General features: G+C 38.0%; 2 protein-coding genes across 2 annotated transcripts; one reads left to right on the forward strand and one right to left on the reverse strand.

Moving 5' to 3' along the window:
• Positions 1 to 1,118: 1,118 nt before the first annotated feature.
• On the reverse strand, positions 1,119 to 3,303 carry LOC124460862. Its single transcript, XM_047012467.1, has 2 exons — positions 2,083 to 3,303; positions 1,119 to 1,586 (listed from the first exon to the last, which is right to left on the reverse strand). The coding sequence occupies exons 1-2, from the start codon at positions 3,301 to 3,303 to the stop codon at positions 1,119 to 1,121; spliced, it is 1,689 nt and encodes a 562-aa protein (XP_046868423.1).
• A 10,726-nt stretch (positions 3,304 to 14,029) lies between these two features.
• On the forward strand, positions 14,030 to 15,923 carry LOC124460863. The gene is made up of 2 exons (XM_047012468.1): positions 14,030 to 14,999; positions 15,307 to 15,923. The coding sequence occupies exons 1-2, from the start codon at positions 14,402 to 14,404 to the stop codon at positions 15,921 to 15,923; spliced, it is 1,215 nt and encodes a 404-aa protein (XP_046868424.1). The 5' UTR covers positions 14,030 to 14,401.
• The last annotated feature ends 239 nt before the right edge of the window (positions 15,924 to 16,162 follow it).

Raw genomic sequence — 16,162 nt, forward strand, 5'->3', positions numbered from 1 at the left:
TTAATCGGTTAGAAATTGGCAAAGAAAACCATCTCAAAAAAGACAGATTAACCAAAAATTGAAGTTTAAATTTTATGCCTTGCAAAATATATGAGTTTCCAACTTAGAAAAAGGTTCGACTTCGGTATACCATGCACCAGGTGAAGAAATATTTTCAATTGCGAAAAACATACAGTGTTGCGAGAAAAATTTGTTTTCCAAAGAATACAAAAAAATTTGTTTTGTATTTTTTAAAGTAAATTTAACATAAAACCAGAGGGCTGGGGCTAACTTCGACCGCGTCAAAGTTTTATGATAACTCTTTCCTTACCTATAGCCATCAAAGTGAAAAAATGTTCAAGCTAAAAAGGCTAATGTTTGCGAAAGAATGGCCAACAATTTTTGCATAGGAAAAAACTAAGATATTGATCAAAGTCACTGTTTTCCACCGATCGTTCTTATGGAAGCTACATGATATAGTAACCCGATCTTTATCAAAGTCGGCACAGTCATTAACAGATATATTATATACTAACAATACTAACAAATGTTTAATTTGAAAGCAATCGCGTCAAAAGTGACGAAGTTATTGACAAAAGTCACTGTTTTCGAAAGATCGTTCCTATGGGAGCTATATGATATAGACACCCGATCTTGATCAAATTTGGCACAGTCGTTTATATGTGTAATTAACTCACCAATATTAAATTATTATCATGACAATAGCTCAGAAAATAACGAAGTTATTAAGAAAAGTCACTGTTCGTGACTTTGCCATATGTATGGGAGCTATATGATATAGTGATCCGATCCGGCTGAATCCGAGATATGCAACGCCTGCAGTATATAAAAGCCTACATGCAAAATTTCAGCTCTGTAGCTCCAACGGTCTAGGAGGAGTTTGCGTTGATCCAGACGGACGGACAGACGTACGGACGGACGGACATGGCTATTTGAACTCGTCTCGTCGTGCTGATCAAGAATATATATACTTTATATGGTCGGAAATGCTTCCTTCTATGCGTTGCACACTTCTGACCAAAATTAATATACCCTTTTTGCAAGGGTATGAAAATAATAAAGTACAAAGATCGTTTACATTCAAATAAATTTAAGTTTAAGAATTCAGCAACCGTTCCTCAACATACCGCCGGGCCCTGAAACAATGTTTCTGAAACTGGCAGGGGAGCCACCTTGGTTATGGGACGGGTCATCTCTCCTGTAGCTGTCTTTAACTTATGGGCTCGTACTAGACCGTCTGGGCCAGGAATCGTCTCGATAATGCGGGCCAGGATCCATGAAGCCGGAGGAGTATGAGAATCCTTTACTAGTACGAGATCATCAGGCTTCGGGTTTGCCGATTTCATTAACCATTTTGGCCTTTGCTGCAACGACGTACGGTACTCAAGATGCCACCTTTTCCAAATGCCTTGCAACATGGCCTGAGATTGCTGCCAGTAATCCAATCGGTTTGCCGGCACTTGGTCCAAATCTCCATCTGGCACTGTGGTGTAAGGACGACCGATCAGCATGTGAGCGGGCGAAAGATATCCAACGTCTGTATCGGAAGTGGCACAAAGAGGCCTTGAATTGATCACCGCTTCCACCTGTGTTAACAACGTATGCATTTGTTCGAATGTAAGAACGGCGTGGCCGATTACTCGGTGTAAATGAAGCTTCACAGAGCGCACAGCCGATTCCCATTTGCTCCCCAGTGAGGCGCATGTGGCGGTATGAACTTCCAGTTGATGCCTTCGATCGATACCGCCTCTGCTATCTTGTCACAATATTGTGCAGCTGGGATTGAACTAATTGTTCCATTTCGTTAAGACTTCTTTTGGCTCCCACGAAATTTCGTCCATTGTCGCTGAACATCGTCACACATTTGCCTCGCCGTGAAATGAAACGTCTAAGAGCAGCCAAAAATGTGTCAGTGCTAAGGTCTGTTGCAGCTCCAAGTAAAGCTGAGGTTGCCATGCATACGAAGAGACATATGTATCCCTTTTCCTTTTGAGCGGTCCTTCCTTTATGTGTCTTCATCATGATTGGGCCAGCATAATCACAGCCTGTATTTTCGAACGGAAATGCTTGCCGAACTCTCACTGCCGGTAGTGCGGCCATTAGTTGGTTGCTGGTATGTGCTCGCTGTCTGAAGCACTTTATACAGTTGTGAGTAACTTTACGAATCAGATTTCTGGCTCCCATTATCCAGAAACGTTGACGAACTATGACGAAGAGGGCCGAAACTCCTGGGTGTAGATTATGTTGATGCTCGTGTTCCAAAATCAGGTGAGATATGCGATGCTTCCTCGGCAAGATGAGCGGATGCTTGGCTGAATATGATACCTCTGTATTATTGAGGCGACCTCCTACACGTAGAAGCCCACTGTCATCTAGAATCGGCGTCAGGGTACACAGCTTCGAGCCTTTTGGTACGCATCCTTCATTTCGTAGCGCTTTTCGTTCTTTATGCCATTCGTTTTGAGCTTGCTGTAAACATAAATTCCTGGATGCCTTGTACTCGTCATAGGTTACGGCGAAAGTGTCTGACTTTTCTTGGGGGTTTTTCATGTGTCGGATGAATCGTAAAATGTATGCCACAATGCGCACAAGTCTAGGCCAGGAAGAAACACGACCAATGAGTTCGTCGAGGGGAGATGACTCGTTCATGGGTTCCGCGAGAGTAACTAATACTGTAGCCTTTAACTCTTTTCGGTACTCGTCATCTGAAATTAAGTTAGAGATTTGTATATCATCTTCGTTACCTAAGTTAAGATGTGTCTCAGCCAGCCAGTCGGGACCCTTCCACCAGAGAGTAAACGGGAGTAAGTCCTCAGCCAGCATTCCTCTAGAAGGGCAGTCTGCGGGGTTCTGCTTGGTATCAACATGGCGCCACGAGTCCCTTGGTATTACTTCCAATATTTCTGCAGTACGATTGCCAATGAACGTCTTCAAACCAGCTGGCAAGTGGTTCAGCCATGCCAACACAACTGTCGAATCACACCAAGCGTATACGGTGCTGTCTAGATCCTTCCAAGCTAATTTGATTGATGCGATCAGCCGACTTAGTAGAAGTGTGCCACATAATTCCAAACGAGGGAGCGATTGCTGCTTAAGTGGAGCGACCCGTGTTTTCGCCGCAATTAGTGAAACCTCTATGCTGCCATCCTGGTTCACGATCCGAGAGTATACGACTGCTGCGTATGCTTTTATTGAGGCGTCTGAGAAGGCGTGTATCTCTATTCGTTTGCCGACATACCCAATATGACGCCGTATCTTTAACTGCCTTATGTTGATAATGTCTTCGCGATACTTATCGGCCATCGGTCTGCCAGCTTAGTTGGAAGCGGTGAATCCCAATCTAGATTGAGAAGCCAGAGCTCTTGGAAAAGGATCTTAATTGAACAATGACCGGCGCCAGTAGACCAAGCGGGTCAAATATGCGTGATACGTCTGATAATACTTGTCTTTTTGAACTTTCTGTGCATTCGCTCAACCTTATACCATATGTGAAGATGTAAGACTTTGGTTCCCAATGTATTCCTAATATGCTTAGCGCTGGTTTCCGGTAGATCAGCCAGTTCTAACCCATCGAAAACTTTCAAAACGGCCGGGTCGACTTCATCCTTTGGCAATAGAGTGGTTAACTTACCTAAGACATGAGCTGTAATATCTAGTGTATGCTTCGAGAACCTTGTTCAAATGTACTGCGCTGACCCCTCTTGTAGTATCGGCCTTGATTGACGAAATTCCTGAGACAAGTATTCGAGATGGTGAGCGTAAGAGGCCCAGTGATCGTATGCAATGCTCCGATATGTATGATAGTTCTGATCCACTATCAAAGAGAACACGACAAGTGGTGTACGATCCCTTTGAATTTAATGCCAAAACTAGAGCTGTGGGCAATACACTCCTTGGTTTTCCTCGCGGCTGTAGATTTAGAGCAGAACGTGCTAAATAACTTTTACTGGGTTAACCAATTTTCCGAGTTTCTTTGAATGCAGTTGTGCATTTAAGTACTTCATCTCATAGTCTCCGTAGTCACCCATGGGGTCGACGTACCCTTGCGATTCTTGAAAATCAAACATATCATCAGTGGACCGATCAAACTCCTTCCACACGTTGTCGAGTCTGGTCATCATAGTATCCACCACATCATTTTCTGTTGGCCAATAAGCAATTAACTAACTCAACATACATTTTTCGTTTTTACCAAGAGCGTTCTAGAATAAAGCGTGTGCCAAAACTTTTTTGATGAAAATTTTTATTTACATTTTTGTATTTTGCAAATGAACCAAAGCTGAAATATAATTTTTTTTTGTTCAAGATTAAATATAATATATGAATTTAAGAAATGTAATTTTTCATTTACATATAGCTGTGTTAACAAAAAAGTTACAGCTCTTAGAAGTTGGATTTTTCAAGTGTGCCAATACTTTTTTGACTCACTGTACATTTCTCGTTTTCACCACACGCTTGCTATTGCATCACCCAAAACGGTATGACCATGCAACTTAAAGTTAAAAATAATACAATACAAAGATCGTTTACATTCAAATAAATTTAAGTTTAAGAATTCAGCAACCGTTCCTCAACATTAACTGATGCCTTTTTGGACACAAAACTCACTCATATCGTTGAAAAGAAACTCTCGTTCATTGTCGATATACAAATTAACTATTTTGAGGTTGAAATGAGCCTCACTTTTGGCTATAAAATCTTTGAAACAAAAGAATACATCACCCTTGTATGTTATTAAATATGTCACACAGTAATGTGTGAACTGGTCAATAAAAACAACATAGTAATTTTTATTATCAATTGTTGTGGGTGTGATCGGACCACAAACACCAGAATGAACCACAAACAGTGGTCTCTGAACATGTTGTTTATTTTTACATTTTTCAAATTTCAGTCTTGACTGTTTTCCTTTTATACAAGCCTCATAACTCATCGTTTAGTTCAATGCAATTTCAAATATTTATGTCTTCAAATAAACGATTTTGTTTTATTTTTAAAAACTTTCCAGCACTTATATGGCCAATCTTTCATGCCAAAGCGATACTCTGCACTTTTTAATTTCTTTAAACTGAATAATTTACTTCTCATATTAAATTTTATGATTGGTACATTATACTCACGTTTCCTTCAAATACCATGTTACCATCTTTGGTGACTTTTATGCCTCCAGGATTAAATTCGATTGTCAATCCGGCATCCTGCATCTTCTTCACAGACAGCAAGTGGAATGTCCTTGCTGTACAGCACGTCCTTCAGCGATATTTCATTGCCAGAGCAGCTGAGATGTACTACTTCTTTAGCCGTAGCATGAATACATTGGTTTTGCGATTTCTGTTGAATCCTTTAAACGCAATGTTGATATGGCAATTCTGTGCTGTGTCTGTCAGATGTACATGTGGCAACCCTAGTTAAGCTTATGTTGAATAAAATTGAGCTCACTCTCACCTAAGCAACCAAAGGTTGTAGTTCTACACTTTTCACAAACAAACACGCAAGTATTCGAATTCCGCAAACAGTCCAATGTCTTTAATTAGGTGCTCTGAAGCGGCGGAGTCAATTATAAATTCTACCTCATATGAATTTGTGCTATGACATTGACTTCTAATCATAAAGGCAAAACCACGATCGGGCTGTGCTGTTATAGCTATTTGAGCCTGTTTTTCTTTTCCACTATTCTCACTAACGTTTTGATTGCCTGTCTGCTTCTTTAAAATATAACAATCCTTTTTCAAATGTCCCAATTTTCCACAATGAAAACATTTAACATTTCGCAGTAATAGCTGCGACGCTATGCTTTTGCGCTGATAGATTGCATCTAAATTAGCGAAAATCTGTTTTGCCGAATTCCCAGAGTTCGCAAAATCTAAAAACGAATCACTCAAATGTTCTATAATAATGTTTTTCGCATTTCTTTCTGCTTTATTAGTTTCATCTGTGCTCTGTAATTGTGGCTCATCTATCACATGTAATCTTCTAATAAAGCCCTAACTCGAATTTTCCTATTAGAGTATTTGTCTCCAGTGAATGGTTTAATGTTACGTTTTCCTTTATCCATTTTCTGTTTCTTTCATCACCTCATCTTAGCATAGGAAAAAACTAAGATATTGATCAAAGTCACTGTTTTCCACCGATCGTTCCTATGAAAGCTATGTGATATAGTTACCCAATCTTTATCAAATTTGGCACAGCATTAACGGATATATTAAACTAACAAATGTTTAATTTGAAAGCAATCGCGTTAAAAGTAACGAAGTTATTGACAAAAGTCACTGTTTTCGACCGATCGTTCCCATGAGAACTATATGATATAGTCACCCGATCGTAATCAAATTTGGCATAGTCGTTTATATGTGTAATAAACTCACCAATATTAAATTTCAATATCAATAACTCAGAAAATAACGAAGTCACTGTTCGTGACTTTGCCGTTTGTATGGGAGCTATATGATATAGTGATCCGATTTGGCTTGTTTTGGTTTGGTTGTTTCTTCCCCTATATTTGGCCATTCTTCCAATAAGGAAGGTCGTTCGGCTTTTGTCCTTATAGCCCGCTATCTAATGCGCCTATCCAATTCTTCCCACAAATGTTCAATTGGATTGAGGTCCGGGAACTGTGGTGGGTGTGGCAGAACATCGGCGGTATTGGAGGCAAGCCACATTTTGACTATGTGGGCTGAATGCTTGGGGTCGTTATCTTGCTGAAATGTGAATGAATTTGGTAAACTTAGATTTTCGGCACTTTTTTTTAAGTTATCCTTTCAAATATTAATATAAATATTTTTGTCCATTATGCCGTCTATGAATACCAATTCACCCACACCTGCAGCAGACATGCAACCCCACACCATAACACTTCCACCACCATGCTTAACAGTTGGAGTTATATTTTGATGTTCAAATTGGGTGAACTTCTATCCCCATATCTTTTTTAAGCTCAACTGCGATCTGTGTGAAGGATATTGTGGGGTATACTTTTACTCTGCGAATGATTTGGCTGCATTCGCGGAGGTTTAACACTTTTGGGCGACCTGTGTGTTTTGAACTCTCTAAATTTGAGGCTCCCTTAAAGCGCTGAACGATTATATTTCCAAATTCTAATTTGCCAAATTTTAAATAACGGGATAACCAGGCTGCCACATTTCCAAAAAAAAGAGTTGCCCAATCGGTCATAATACTAAAAATTTAATATAGAAAGCCTAGTGTGCCAATTATTTTGTTCATCGAAATATGCCTTATTTTTTAGTTTTTTAGTAATACTATGTTTAAGTTTTTGAAATAAGTTCTTTGTTTATGTATAATAAATACTTTAATCTCCTTGTCTAATATACTATTTGCGACTCATTTTCATTCCAAGGGTCACACGGTGGCCAGAAAGTTAAAAAAGCTTGCTGTGCCAAAAATTTAGTTCGTCACTGTACTTTAGTTTTAAATCGACTGAACCATCTGAACGTCTCAATTCTGGAAACGTGCGCGTGGTCTCCAGAATTGAATAAGAACAGAATAAACGATGATAATCATCGTCTGTGTATACATATATGTGGCAACATTCAATTATCGATATATCGATAATCCCATACAATATATTTTGTATGTAACTTTTGCTTATTTTCAACATTTACTTTGAAAGCCTTTTGATTCTATTACATTTTCCAAGGAAATGAAAATAAATGCCATCGGTTTTATATTAAACTTATGCCGTTTCTATTATTTCTTCCAACACTGTATATGGATACATAAACAGCCGTCAAAGAAAAATGTTTTATGTGAAAAATCTAATCTTTGTATGCTTTTCGCCAATATCTCCGCATTTTCCCAAGCATCATCTATTTTGCCAGGCATTGTGTTATCAATTACTTTAATAAACTTTTAACTCGGTCTCAATTTCCATGTAGAATACTTTTTACCACAGAAAAGCTTAATATTGATATTATAATTCAAATCAATTTCCATTTCTTAACTATTTTTTTTATATTATTTTTTTTTTTAGATTTTTTAAATTGGCATAGAATGGGCCCATAACCTATTGAATTGATGAAAGCCACTCCTCAAATGAAGAGAGGGAAATTATTAATAAACTAAGAAACTCTAGTCGTTCAATTGCAGACATTGCAAATTAATGAATTGCTCAAAAATAAATGGGTTTTCCGCTTTTCATTTTGAATATACATAAGCAAGACATAAAAAACATAAAGACATATAGTGCTCGAAAAGTGGGGAAGAAAAGTAAAAAACATAAAATAGATCAATTGATTAAATACTAATTATTGATTTGACTTAATATGATTTTCTGGCTTTTAATCCATTTTTTTTTTTATGAAGTTTTATTAAGATCTGTTGTGAGACAATCATTAATTTGTGTTGCAGTTCATGATTGACATACAAAATTTAATTCAGTTCAAGTTCAAAATTCGAGTATTTGTGATGGGCCGACAGTCCTGTGGAGGTAAGAATTGAAGATCCAGCGGGTGCCTTCTCTTCAGTCTTCTTGTGTGAGTATGTATTCTCGTGATGTTCTAACCTCAGGATGTATCGCTCGCTCAGCCTGCGGATTTCTTCCTTTAGGATAAAACTATTTTTATGTCTATTTGCACAATTTAGTGATGACAGTGGTCATCATTTGCACTTGGTCTAGTTGACCAGCTGTTTGATTTTCAAAAATTGGGGCTGGGAAAGCGGGTTCAATTGATTAAAAATTTAAGTTTTAAGAAAAAGTTTATAATGATTACAGTCCCTTCTTCTTTATGACGAAGGAGAATTGCCTTTCGAGTGGGAATATCAGCAGGAAAACGATCCCGAATTCTCGTCCGAACTGGCGAAAACATGGTTCAAGGAAAATTAAGTTTACTAAATGACCAAAAAAATATCAAAGAAGCTAACTTTGGCTATGCTAAAGTTTATACACCCTTTCAGTCTTTGGCCATAATATTGCTACATGTTTTAAACATTCTTTCGGTAACTCAATTCTTTAAAATACACACAAAACCTTCCAAATATCATTTACATTTCTTTCCCTATCTCCTTTTACAAGCATGGCGCAATTGGCAATTGGTAAACGTAAGGATATTTCTTTTCATAATAAGAATCATAGATTTTTTTGCAGCGATTGGTTGTAAAACTGCCGATATCTGCTAAAATATATGAGCTTAGGGCAGAGCTTAAAAGTCTGCTCAAAATACACCCGGGAACAGTGAGGAGAGCACCTCGTCTGATGGTGGAAGATTGCGACATCAAAACAGAATGTGAAAAAGAAATGGAACCGAAAGATATAAATGGATAGCGACCCTCTTACGTGCACATTCGACGATTTACCTGTCGCTCTGGTAACGGAATACAATGAACGGCTGTTCCATGCAGCAGCCAATGAGGACACCATGAAACCAAACATTTGTTTCATGGGACCATATGAGGCCCTTAAAATTGCGTCGCCAAAGATCGAGTGGAGTTTGCATCGAACTCATGCTTTGAATTACAGTCGTCCGACGGTAACCAGTCATCTGGCGTTGATCTCTCCTCTCGTACAAGCAGTGAGTTGCTGGATAACTGCTTGCCTAAAATCAACGCATAGGAATTTTCCAAAATTGATGGTAAGTCCCATAATTGGAACACCAGATAATTGGGAGTTGCGGATGGGTTTTTAAAACAACGCATCATGCAAAATTGGAAAGAAAAAATAAACAAGATCATCCAGAATTGCAACAAAGGCCTAAAATCAACGCACATATGTACATACTCGACAATTGAAAAAATTGAAATTGACAATTGAAAATATGTAGTCCCAATCACTATGAAGAATCATAGTTCTAGTATCAATGCACCAGAATGGATCAGTTTAGTGAATATGGCCGCATGCTTAATTTCTGGAAATCAAAAAAACTCGACGACCAAATGAAAACAACAGCGAAACTGTCAAAACTGGCCTTACATTCCTTATACAATTACTTTGTGAAAGCACACAATTTCGAAATTCATTCACCTGTTGTATTGTCGGGTTATGAGTTCTGTCTTTATTCCGGAAAGAAGTCCACATATAGCACATTGATCAATCCAGGAAAATTAAGCTTAGGTCAAGCATTCGCGGCCATTCAATATTCATCAATATTTAAAGCCAAATTTTTTTTTTTATAATTTATTGGTTCCATTATCATCAGGTGCTACCGATTTAACAATGTATCAGTATTAGGCATTAACATTTAGAACAGAACTTTACATAGCATTAGCATATAGAAATCGCGCATTGATTTTGTAGAAGTGTTATATACAATTTCCGTTAGAATATAAAAGAAAAGAGTATTAAAATTAATTTCTTAGCAAACAATCCTCTTCAGACCATAAATATATCCGATATGGTTTTGTTTTCGTAAAGTAAAGTAAAATTTTAAAAAACATTAGTAGGACTCAAATAAAACTTTTATTTATTTATTTTTGCAATCGTCTCACGCTTTTATCACAGAGGAGACAAATTTCTTTGTCCCAAAAAATTACCACTTTTCCAAATGCATCACCTTTTTTTAAGGAATTAATTTAGTTCCTTTACTGACCGAATACGACTGAGAAAACTTGTGTGAGGTCCGCCAATGCATGTGTGTGCTTAAATAGAAAAAAAGGCCACGTTCGAATGGACAATGTTCAAAATGAGTTGAGTCAGTTCGAGTGCGAGGCCGAACATGTTGGAATGCCAATTCAATTTATTTTATATCAACTCATTTCGTTTGATGCTGTGAGTTGTAAGATGCACTCATACTTACACTTATTCCACCTAATGGTGAACTAGAGCTGAAAAACCATCGATAGAATTTATGGTTGTTATGTTTTCGATGTATCGATAAACTTTTGTCTATATCGATTAATCGCTGCAGAGGATATTATAAAATTAGTCAGATGTTTGTAACGCATAGAAGCAGACGTATCCGCCACAAAAAAATATATATTCTTGATCAGCACTAGAAGCTGAGTCGATATAGCCATAACCTTCTGTCCGTCCGTCCTTCGGTGCGTGTCTATGGTACTCAGCCATGTTAAGAGCCGTTGGGATTCAATTTGATATTTGAGCTATGTACGTATAAACCGGGAAGTTGAAATAGGTGAAGAAATTGGAATATCCCTATAAAAATATGATATGATACTAATATAATAGTTTTCCCGACGTTTTAATCAGATCGGATAAATAGACCACACGTCTTTTCTCAAATCAGCAAATCACACGTATACACACACAGACGTATGTTTATGCGTGCCGTGGCTTGCCTAAGCAATGAGGGAAGAAGAAGAAAATATTTTAGTAAAAAGCAGTGAATTGAAAATGCTATGGTACATCGGAGTATTATTTTTTGCTCCTGCTCTGCTCCATAGCATAGATCGTCGGAGCACAGAGCAATAGCAAGAGGAAAGAATTTGTGATCCGCTATTTCTAGTTGTAGCAATAGCACAAGCATTAAAAGCGTGATGAGAGCGGAGGAAACCAAATAAATTTTTGTGCTACTGCCACAGAGCATTTTTCCTTTTCTGTTGCTTTCGTAACAACTTCGTAGTCGCTCTCATTGTATTTTTGTAGTTGCTCTCATTGTATTTTAGATCTGTATCTAAATATTCCCGTTATATTTGCTTACATGCATTTGGCTAAGTGTTTGATAGCATTGTAGTATTAACATGGCTTCGCGAAAAACCTCGTTTGATATTTTTAAATATTTTGAAGCCGATGGGTCATCATATGTGCAGTGCAAATCATGTAATCGGTTAAAGAAGGATCGTACATTTAATTTAAAAACACATATTATTAGAGTGCACAAAATAAAAATCGATTTTCAAGACAACGAGTCCTCTTGTTCAAAAAACATATCTTAACCCAGAAAAGAAACAAAGTTAAAATGAACAAAAAGCAGTTAATTCGTTCGTACATAGGAAATTATGAAAAAAATAATAGATCCGATTTGTGACGGTCTTTTAGAAAAGAACGGAAAAAACTTCAATGCACGGCCGATAACTGTCCTTAAAAATAGATAGCGCAACTCGTCTGAACCGTAATATTTTTGGAATAAGTTCGCAATTTTTAAATGAAAGTGAAATTATATCCCGGATATTAGGCTTGTCGGATATTAAAGGCGCTAGTGAAAGTACATCTAAAAATCTGGCCAAAGAAATTTTAGCATCTTTGGACAAGTACAATACTCGATTAAATCAAATTGTTTCAATTACATCAGACAACGGAGCTAATATGATTAAAACAACAAAAATATTATCATATAGTTATATATTTGATGATGATTTTTAAGACGCATAGAAGGTGGAAAAAAAACGTACACTACTACACTGAAAAAATTGATAATTTTGATACCCCAGAAGAATTGCATGTGGGTAATTTACAAATATACCGGTGTGCGGCACATACTGCACAACTTTGCGCTCTTTATGTTTTAAAAAAATGCAGAAATTAAGAACTATTTACTTCAATGTCGCAACATGACGAAATACATTCGTAAGCCATCAAATGGATCGCGTGAGGTATTTGAGTTTCGTAAACTGAAATTACCTTAATTGGATTGTCCCACAAGGTGGGGATCAACATATGAAATGATCGATCGACTGAATAAAGCTAAGGACGTTTTGAACGAAATTGAAGCAACCGAAAATAAAACGGATGATGAAAATTCTGACGGGAGCTCTATGTTGTGGGAGTTTATAGATTGCTAAACCTGTTTTATGAATCCACTTCAAAAAACTATAGTAAAGTTCCAAGGAGAGAAATCGCACTATGGCAATTTGTACGCTTTGTGGCTCTCATGTAAGCTGACTACTAATCAAATTTTACTATCACGATCAGATGGCGAAAATTCTATCAGTTCAAAAATTCATCAGTTCAGTTCAAATTCAGTTTTAAATTCATCCCAAAGAAGAGTCACTCGAAGGCAAGCCCGAATTCTAGAGCAACGGATACGCGATATGAACGAGGCACGAGTTTTGAATTTTCGGCAAGACCCTCAGAATCGACAAGCGGAGTCTCAGAGGCAATCGGAACGAAATAGGGACGCCAGAGCTGCACTGTTGCCTCAGGAGTTGCAGGAACACAGAGATTTGCAGACACAGCATCGCAGGAGTGCCGTACGTCAAGCGTACCTCCGAAATATCAAAATTGGCCCCACGGAAATATGCATGAGCTGTGGTGGCACATTTTTTAAACAAAATGTTAAGAGTTTGAACAAAAATCAAATTTCTCTTAAGCGTCCCCGATTAGACATCTCGAAAGCCTTCTATCTATTCATATAAAATTCTCGAGTGTGTAGTGTTTGTTACTAAACTACTCCGAAACGGCTCGACCGATTCTCACGAAATTTTTTATGCAGATCGTGTAGGACTGAGAATAGGCCAACATCTATTTTTTATACCCAAATAATAACGAGCTCACGATTAAAACTAACTGTGCTGGATATCTGAACTACCCTGTGTTTTATACGAGTGAAATTAGACACACGGCCTACTTGATTTCATCTCTTATCAATTCAACAAAAATAATTTAAATCTTCCAATCGAAACAGGCCGTGAAAAACCATATACAACGTTGAGACTTTCTAGATTTCAGTAAGGTGATGTACACTGCTGAGTTCACACGGCTTCGCTTGGGGATTTCCGTATACAAAAATTTAATTTTCCAGTTTTTTTTTCGGAACAAACAGTTGAAATTTTCTTTTAACTTCAGGACAAGCGTTCTGTCGCTGTCGCCGAGTGTGGTTCGGTGGAAGGCGCGCACAAGAATTGTGCGTCTCGAGTTCAGTCGTTGTTACAACTCGAGTGCGACCGAACTCGCTGCGCTAATTATTGATCAAGAAAATAATACACGTTATACACCAATCAGTTTTCCAACTTGATTTATTACAACAATGCCACGAACACGCAGGGGGGCTAATTTGAGTCGTCAATCAAACAGATCTAGAGGCATGCAAGATAGCAGAGCAATAAGATCAGATGCAGAAAGGCAACAAAGTAATGCAGATGTCCGTGTAAGAATGGCGCAGTTACGAGATGAGCGACACCAACAAAGACAATTGGAACGAAGAGAATCGCGCAGATTCGTAGCCAACAGACGTAGAGGGATTGACCAACATCAACAAGTACTTCGAGCATTTACATCACATTCATTTCTTCGACTAGCATTTCAGTTCAGTATGAGCCTGATGTTGAATATTACGCTCATTCCAAAGTGGTAATTGGTACATTGGACAAGGAATGCCCGCACTATCAAGCCCTTAAATTTAAAAATGAGCCAATTGGGACGTGTTGCTCATCAGGAAAAGTGAAACTTCCAGAAATTGAAACACCGCCGGAACCATTGCACGGCCTCCTTATTGGTACTGATCCAAATTCTTCGCTGTTCTTGCGTTCAATTCGGCAATTCAATTCATGTTTTCAAATGACATCGTCCGGAGCAACGGAAATAGTTAAAAATACTGCTGCAAATGGTCAACAATTTAATTCCACATTCAAAATCAAAGGCCAAATTTACCACAAAGTCGGCTCATTACTACCAATGCCAAACGAACCTTATAAATTTTTACAAATTTACTTTATGGGTGGCGAGGACTCCGAACGGGCACTCGCCAATCGCGTGAATACACGTTGCAACTATAATCACCTCAATTCACCATTTGCAACGCGCATTGTCAGCGAGCTGGACGCTCTGTTAAATGAGCACAACGAATTGTTGAAATTATTCAAATCACATATGCATAAGCTACGAAGTGACAATCACGCTATTTTCATCAATCCTGATAGAACACCAGCTGGAGGGCATATACGTCGATTCAACGCACCTGTTGTTGACGACGTGGCTGGAATCATGGTTGGCGACCATACAGCTACGCGACAAATCGTGATTCGAAGAAGAAATAATTCTCTTCAGTCCATTCCTGATACCCATCGTTTATATGATGCTCTCCAATATCCACTCATTTTTTGGAAGGGACAAGACGGATGTTGCATAAACCTTAAGCAACGAGATCCGGTAACAGGTAATTCATTCATTAAGAATATGAAAACTCTTCAATTAATACATGGATATCTATTTTTTATACCCAAGCTTTAAGAGTAGTAAAAGATTTTGCTCAACCTTTTGCCATCCATCTAAATTACTTGTACATTGAATGTTTTCGTAGTATGCCAGCTTTCGTTTTTCATTTATAAATCACTCAAATGTATATAGACTGTAATTTATACTTAACTGCAACTCAGCAATAGAGTTAAATAGAATTTAACATAGTAATAAGACGTTCAACATATCCAAAGACATCTACTTCAAGGGTTTAACTTGAATTTCAGCAATAAAATTACCAACCGCAATTTTAATTTTTCAAAAGCGGGCACAGCGAAGCGTGGCAGGGCATGTGAACATGCGCGTTCAAACGCTTCAGGATCCATCCGCCGAAACTTTTTCGAAACAGCTATTAGATATTGGCAATGGGAAAGTTGCCGTACATGAAAATACTGGATCAATAAAATTACCAACCGGTTTTTGCACAATCGTCCACTCGCAAGATGTTCTCATAGACTGTATATTTCCCGATGTACACACACAATATATAAATCTTGAGTGGCTGGCAGAAAGAGCCATTTTAGCAGCAAAAAATGTGGACGTTCATGGATTAAATTTCAAGATACAACAATTGTTGCCAACAGACTCTGTGTCATACAAATCTGTTGATACAGTTTGCAATACTATCGAAGCTGTAAATTACCCAGTAGAATTTTTGAATTCCTTGGATTTGCCAGGCATGCCACCGCACCACTTACAATTGAAAGTAGGATCTCCGGTGATTTTGCTCCGTAACTTGAACCCACCACGGCTGTGCAATGGCACACGATTGGTTATTAAAAAATTAATGAAGAACGTGATTGAGGCCACCATTTTAAATGGCAAGTTTCAAGCTAAAAGGTAACAGGAAATTCTTTGACTGTTAGGCGTTACGAAGTTCGCCGGGTTTGCTAGTTACTCAATAAAATTTTATTCTGAATATGGCAATTATTTATTTTGCTGTACTTGCCACAGAGCAATAAATACTGGACAAATTCCAAACTTATGCCTATCAGAAGGTTTTGCATTCGCCGAAACTCCTGAGTGCATGCTTGATATAACATGCCTAGAAGAAAGACTTATTTCCCCCGTAATCCCATTTAT

This window comes from Drosophila willistoni, unplaced genomic scaffold (genome assembly GCF_018902025.1).
Source record: "Drosophila willistoni isolate 14030-0811.24 unplaced genomic scaffold, UCI_dwil_1.1 Seg145, whole genome shotgun sequence".
Classification (NCBI taxonomy): Eukaryota; Metazoa; Arthropoda; class Insecta; order Diptera; family Drosophilidae; genus Drosophila; species Drosophila willistoni.

Coding starts and splice junctions, on each gene's coding strand:
- LOC124460863 (XM_047012468.1), top strand. CDS start 14,402: ATGACATCGTCCGGAGCAACGGAAATAGTTAAAAATACTGCTGCAAAT. Junction 15,000..15,306: donor GCAACGAGATCCGGTAACAG/GTAATTCATTCA, acceptor CTTGAATTTCAG/CAATAAAATTACCAACCGCA.
- LOC124460862 (XM_047012467.1), bottom strand. CDS start 3,303: ATGGCCGATAAGTATCGCGAAGACATTATCAACATAAGGCAGTTAAAG. Junction 1,587..2,082: donor TAATGGCCGCACTACCGGCA/GTGAGAGTTCGG, acceptor TTGTTAACACAG/GTGGAAGCGGTGATCAATTC.